Source organism: Scatophagus argus, chromosome 7 (assembly GCF_020382885.2).
Source record: "Scatophagus argus isolate fScaArg1 chromosome 7, fScaArg1.pri, whole genome shotgun sequence".
In the NCBI taxonomy this organism is placed as follows: domain Eukaryota; kingdom Metazoa; phylum Chordata; class Actinopteri; family Scatophagidae; genus Scatophagus; species Scatophagus argus.
This window is the reverse complement of record NC_058499.1, coordinates 2966701-2973926: the sequence shown is the minus strand read 5'-3', so window position 1 is coordinate 2973926 and position 7226 is coordinate 2966701. Positions and strand designations below refer to the sequence as shown.

The 7226-nt window shown below is 38.9% G+C and overlaps 1 protein-coding gene across 1 annotated transcript in view; it reads right to left on the bottom strand.

Moving 5' to 3' along the window:
• Positions 1–2465: 2465 nt before the first annotated feature.
• The window catches only part of kitlga (kit ligand a), a 29145-nt gene continuing 24384 nt past the window's right edge, over positions 2466–7226 (bottom strand). The window contains exons 10-11 of the mRNA XM_046394282.1: positions 6226–6290; positions 2466–6106 (exon numbers count right to left, since the gene is read on the bottom strand). Coding sequence (XP_046250238.1) covers positions 6260–6290 — 31 coding nt within the window. The 3' untranslated portion in view covers positions 2466–6106; positions 6226–6259. The remainder of the gene's footprint in view (positions 6107–6225; positions 6291–7226) is intronic.

Genomic DNA, 7226 nt, shown 5'->3' with positions numbered 1-7226 from the left:
TTGATATTTTCATGTCGTTTGTGCTCATGGTTACTGGTTACTGAGCACAGCCAGAGGAACAGGCTTTCCATGCCTATTTGAAAATCTGCAAGAATCCAAAAGGTCTCACACAATAAAATGTGTATAAATCTGCTTCCATTTCATTTTCACGTTTGCAAAAGGGATTGACACCCCGCTAACCCCGTCATCAAACACACCGTAAGCTGTAGCCTACATCTCCTCCAGCACTGACGGAGACCACTAAGCTTATATAGCCAATGAATTTCTAACTATAGAACTAAATTTAAAAATTCTGACATTAGCATCTCCAGTGGTAGTATCAAACAAGACACTGCAGCCATTTTCTCCAAACAAAAACTTGCAGCACTGAAAGCAAAAATAATTTTTAAAAAATAATACAATCACATGGAGAGTGTATACACTATAAGCCCATACGCCTGTTTGTTGCTCTAATGTATGGCTGTGTGGCAACAACTGTGTGGTAAACCACATTTGGTTGATAAAGTAAGAAGATGGAAACAGCTGTTTTTCTGTCAGTCTATAAAACAAAGAACAAGTCTGGAACAGTCCTTGAAAAACAAACCATATGCACTCAAAATAAGCACTCTATACACACTATATACTATGCTATACTATACTATAAGCACTCAAAAGCATCAGCATTCTTCACAGCCACTGCAGGGGCGGCTTCAGCTCTATGCTGGGAGAAAAAGTTGAGTTGTTTTATTTATCTCAGCTTTATCAGAGTTTTGCAGACTGTTCTCCAAATGTGGGGAGCATGTTGAGGTGATAATTGAGATAAATGGGTTATTAATTAAATAATCAAGTATTAACTGTGTTACAGTACAGAGCTGTTGAAAAATCAAGAACGGTGTAGACCTGTTAGTTTGGAAAACATGGAGTGACTGGAGTTTGACTGGCACATCAAGTATAGACATGAGGATTGAAGGTCTGTCATTAGCGTTCTGGTTAAACTGACTCCTGTCATCAAAGTAAGCAAGGTTTTTGATGTCTTCTGCAAGAGCTTTTACTGCAGCTAACAAGCTCAAACAACACTCACTCAGAAAAGAATTTGCTGGATAATTCAGAGAGATTTATAAAGTTCATAGCATAAGCTATAATTTGTGCAGTTTGAAAACGGAAATTAGGATTATTATTAATATTATCATTATTTTTAAATTATTATTATTATTATTATAATTATAGCTCAGCCAACAGGCTGTTAGTCCAATCAAATGTAAAACTGACATTTTGCTTGTAATTGGCTCTACAACCTCTTTGAAGGCAACATATTCTCTAAGCATTAAAATATCTTGATTGTATATGAGAAAGAAGAAACATCACCATCACTAAAGTAACACAACAGTTTGATTGTGTTGAAAGTAGACCAGAACTATCGCAATCAACAGGCATTTCAGCCCTTTGATCATTACGGATATAAAATTCCTTCTTTTTTGCTCAACGGAAAAACATATTCATGAAAACTAAGATAAGTTTATGTGTTTATGTTGAACATGTCAAATGTTGTGTAAAAACCAAAACATACTTGAGGTTGTGCTGAACTGTGAGATACTGGCACCATTCTGACAGAAGGCTGAAGGCCAGTAATCCCTCTGGTGTGATTCAACAATGGTTGAAATCTATAAAAAAATCTATAAAAAATCATTCATTCCAACTGCAATCACAGCCCTCAACAGAAAAGGAATCTCTATAACCCGATAATGATTTTACTAATGGTCCTTTTAAGTAGCAAAGTGTGTGATTTTAGTTCAGGTTTATGTGATCTTAGGTCTTTGAATGTCTTGTATGTGTGCGTAGTGATGATGTTGAGTCCTGTCGAAGACAAATTTCTGTTACTTTTTGGTGTCAGACAAATAAAGATTCTATTCTATTCTATTCTATTCTATGGTCATGACTGAGGTAAGAAAAAAGGCTCTTCTGGGAGAGATGAAAGGCAAAAGATGATTTATTAGCTTTTAATTCTCAACATTTTGTCTGCATTAACTTCTCAACCTGACACATAACATATTATTCTAAGCAGTTATAGTTATCCTCGGAGCTCAGTGTGATTTAGTGAATTCAATTTGCAAAAACAGCTGAAGAAAAAAAAACTATTATCTAAAAAAGCAGTCAAGTGAAAAAAAGGTTATTCAGAGGCCTTAAATATGGAATTTCAGAAGCATTTTTAAAAATGCAAACTGTTTATGTTTTTTTTCCTCTTAATGTCAGGCTTCCACTTGTTGTTTTACATTGAAGTGGCTACGAACGTTCAGCCTGAAACCTGTAGCTTTCTTTGGGTGTGGGTAAGTGGATAATTGCACTCTTCACTCTTCAACCTAAACTATTTCACCCAAAGCCAATGTTTGCAAACTGAGTGCCTCCTGAGACTGATTCCCTGCTGATAAGCCTGCATTAAAAAGAAAAAGCTTGGTTAAAATTCCTGAAAAACAACAAACAATTAACAGTTGGATACATGTACTTTATTTATATCTCATATATGTTTCTTTACATTTATACAAAAATACAGAATACAGTAGAGATTTCACCCAGAATAGCAACTGGGCAATAATTACATTTGCTTTTTGGCACCCAGACTTATTTCCTGCCTTGAGCCATTTGATTCACCCACTGAACTGGGATGGACTGGATCACTCAAGCCCGAAAGCACTGATCAGGATGCAGCTCCGCTCACTCTCCAACCACGTAACAGCCCACAATGGAACAGTATTTAAGGGCGATCATTCTCTCAATGAATGCATGAAATTGCATCAGAAATCAGTTTCTGGCCTCCATGCATCAGACACACTGTTCGAGGCTCTCGCAAAGACAGGAAAATGGGACACCATGTTATTATTATTATTATTATTTTTCTTTTTTTGGGGAATTTTTTGTTCACAGCTTAGACCTGTTGCAGCTCATATTCGATATTTGTAGACTATATATATATATATATATATTTTTTTTTTTTTTCATTTGGGGCTAGACTAGCCTGTGTCTCTGACAGAATACTGGGCACTGCATGTAATGGTCTTCATGTAGACAAGCGAAACCCTAAAGGTGATAGAAGAGAAAGTCTCAGGTCTAATGTTCCATAGATAGTATGCTCCAATATTGTTCAAAAATGCATTTTTGAATAGAAACATTTGGCTAAAAGCTTTAAAAAGCAGTACTTTACCACACAACTAATTTCAGATATTCATAAGCACTGATGCTGTGGACTATATGAACACCAATGTGGTATACTTTTTCTAACACAGACTCAGCTCTAAAAGTGCCATTGAGAATATGGCACATGTAAGTCGCCATCAATAGGGAGAATAATAAAGAGCGTTCTTCAAAAATGCATTTTTGAATGACAAAAAAAGATCTTTCAGTTCAGCACGACAAACAATACTTTACCACACCAAAGAATACCAGCTATTGATGCTGAAAGGTACTGTTGCTTTGAACTATATGAACACCAATGTGGTATACTTTTTTCAAACACAGATTCAATTTTGCACAATATACTCTCGTCTCCTAGAAGAACATTTCCCAACATATAGTCCCAAATACACATAAAATAAGCAGAGTTACCAGTTGAAGTGTTTCCTAAAGGTTACAAAGGCTAAAATGGAATGTGCGAAATGTCACAACCACCGCAGTTTATTCTGATGATAGAGTTTTCACTTATTGAACCAGAAGACTGTCTGAATCATAACTGGGCACAGGTCAAGCCAACTAAACTGCTTTTGAGTTCATTTAAAAAACAAAGAAACAAAACACAATTTGAGAAACTGGGGATTATATCTATTGGGTTAGTGTGGTGAGATTATTCTAATCTGTAACGATCTCTCCACTTTCCGCTACCACACACAAATATAGACAGGCTTTTGACATGTATACAGGTAGAGTCAATCACACTAATCAAACAAGGCACGAAACCAAGAATGGACACGGTACAATGTAAGACCACAAACATGATAGAAATACTCCAGCTAGAGACAGAAACCGACGCTTGTGTCCTGCCACTTTGTTGTTGTCAGGGCAGCCTGATGGGAAAGGTCACAGCCAGCATGCCCTGTTCACACCCCTTCCTCTTCACTGATTGTCATTAATACTTTAGATGATGATCTTAATGCCTTATAATCCATTATTGATCTAATTTGCTTCGCGTGTGGGCAAAGCTCTGCGTGAGTCAACCCTTGTTTGGATGTTTTTAAACCCTTCTTTCCTCGCAGCTCTGATAAGATCTGTTATTGCTGAGACAGGGAGCATCTCCCAACTTATCAGAGCTGAGAGTGCACAAAGGAAAGGAGGCGGGGAGGACCACATTGATTTAACAGTGGAATGAGCCTCAGGGCTTTTGCAATTGCTGCAACAAGTGTAGATATGTGCAAGATCTCACATCAACTGTTTGGATTTTACTACCAGTAAAATGATTTCTAGCCCTTCGGATGGATTTTTGTGAATCGGAGAGAACCAACTCTAAAACCCTCCACGCTTCTTAAGAAAAAAAAAGAACAACAACTTTGAAAAGTTGCACCCATTGTATGACAGTTCAGTAAGTGAAGGAGATGACAGTGCACTTCCTTTCACAGTGTATTATGGCGCAACTTTAAGGCAAAACTGATATTTAGGTCTACATGGCATGGCCAATGTGGTGAGCTCCATAACAGTGGTATCATCTGTTTGCATTTCATTTGCATTTGGGTCTTGATAAATGCACTAACTAGCTTTGTCACATTGTGTATTACAGGTTTTATTATGCAAGCACAACACTGATACGAGACAAAGGCAAAGTCAGAAAGGACAGATAACACCACAGGAGTAAACGGTCTAAGACAGGAGGGGCTGATCTGCGAGCATAGTTTGGTCGTACAGGGAATAATAAAGATTTGATAGCTTTTTTTAATATCATGAACAACATTTGCATATTCAATCTTTTCCTGTTCACAAGTTCTCTGTTTTAGTGATTTAGTTTCTTTTCCTTTCATGGAGAAAGGACTGTTCAGAACTCTCTCCCCTGACTGTATCTGCCGTGCAAACATAAAGGTGAGATAAGTACAAAAAAGAAAGGCATTGTTGAGCTAACGTTTACTATGGGAGACCCATGGCCGTCTCTCACGTGTGTCTGACACCTTCGCATTGATTTCATTAGTTTTTTTAAAGAAAATCCTGGGTCCACGGGAGTCATCCCTGATACGCATTACCAGAATGTCACTGCAGATGTCAATGGTCGAAATGTAAGTTAGTCAAAGCAGCATATTTAGTTAATATGTGTTTTTTTTTTTCCACGCAATGCATTCACACAACCTAAATCACTCGCGTCATATACACCGAAACAACATCATAGGAACGTGTTTTTCTGGGTTTATGAAGTGTTAGTATGCAGATTAAATTTAAATGTAACTCATTAGTAGAGGTGCTCTTAAATGGTCGCATCAAACATTTCAGCGGTATCAACAGTAGCAGCTCAGGGCCGCCACAAATAAATAAATACATCATACACCCCCGTGGGTACATGCCAAACCAGACAACATGACTACACCTTGGAACTACAATGTTAAACATTATATTCATCGGGAAAACCCCAGACTAAGAGCTGTTGAGGATGTGGTTAACATGAGGGTCACCGGAGGTAGTATTTCATGCCTCAGTTCATACGAGAGATAACCAGTGTCAGTCACTCTCTGCTTTGCCGTGTGAAGATAAACTGGCTTGGCCCAAAAAACACAGGCAGACAGTAGCGACGTGTTGAGGGAGAAGCCAAGTTTTCCCCAAAGAGTTCATGATGCAGCAGGTTCTGATGGACGATTTGCTGGAGCCAGAGGATCCAGTTGGAGGAGGTGGGAGGGGTGGCGATATGGGGGCTTTTTCTCTGTTAAAATCTCACAGTTTTTTCCAAAAGCATTGGGTTATGCAGTCTTACAAGAAAGGCAAGCTTATCCATAAGGTAGCAGGAGGAGTGGTTTAACCAGAACATTCATGACAGTCGTGGATCTGCCACTGTCATTCTGGAGAGCAGTCAGAAACAGGTTTTTACCTCTGAGATCTCATTATGGAATTCGGCTTCATGTTTGTCTTTCATTATCTCTGGACAAAGACAGGAGAAAAGAGTAGAGCCCTTCGAGGGAAAAGAGTGGGCAGAGGTTTTAGAGTTCAGCATCAGGCAAGGATTCAAACGAGATTTTCTTTAGTTTCAAAACTTATAGTTCTAATTTATCGTGATGTGAAAAATCTCACCAATTACGCTGAAGAACACTGAAGGGCAGAGACGTTACACTGTTTCAATGACGTTCAGCTTGTTTCTGTGAATGGACAGACAGAAAAGTGTTAGACACCAAACTTCACACTGGCTGATGTTCAGACACTCAGCAGTTGTGTGGTTGACTTTTAACACCTCAGCATCAGAAGCTGGATGGCAAAAGGATGGTCAAAATTTAAGCATCAGAGGCTAAATAATCCTGACTGTTGGGGTCAAGCTCTAACAACACTGGATACCACCACCCCCCCTTCATTATGTCTGCTCTGCTGACTATATGCCGCCCTTTTTCAATGATGTCCAGATTTTACGCATTTGATGACATCATCAGGGTTATTTCAGGTACATCTTAAGAAGAAGAAGAAGAAGAATCAGCTTTATTGACAGTATATATATTTTTACATACACATACTGAATTTGTCTTCTGCATTTGACTCATCCTTATCTGAACACACACATGCAACACCCGGCAAATTACATGCAGTGAAACACACACAGGAGCAGTGGGCAGCATCAAGCGCCCAGGGAGCATATTGGGGGGTTAAGTGCCTTGCTCAAGGGCACATCAGCCGGCTAATGAAGGGGGGGGGGGGATTTTATCGCATTAATCACTCTACCACACCCAAATTTTTCCTGCCTGTCCAGTGGGGGAATCGAACCGTTGACCCTCCGATCACAAGCCGCTTCTCCAACCTCAACCTCCAGTGGCTTTTTAAGGATACAGGGTTGCTAATGCAGTAAAGACTTCACTGCGTGTCTCTCATTCCAGAGTGGTCCTGCTTTTAATTAAGCTGCAGCATTTCTGCTCTTTGTTGACTTTATTTTCTAAATGGTAAATGGCTCCAAAGTGCCTTACAAGGTTTATGCCGCTCATTGTTCATTTTTTATGATGATTATTTTTCTGCTCAGTTTTCATTAATCCTGCCAAAGTGCCAGCTTTTATGTCCACATTAATACATGGTTTTAAATGAATCTACACCGC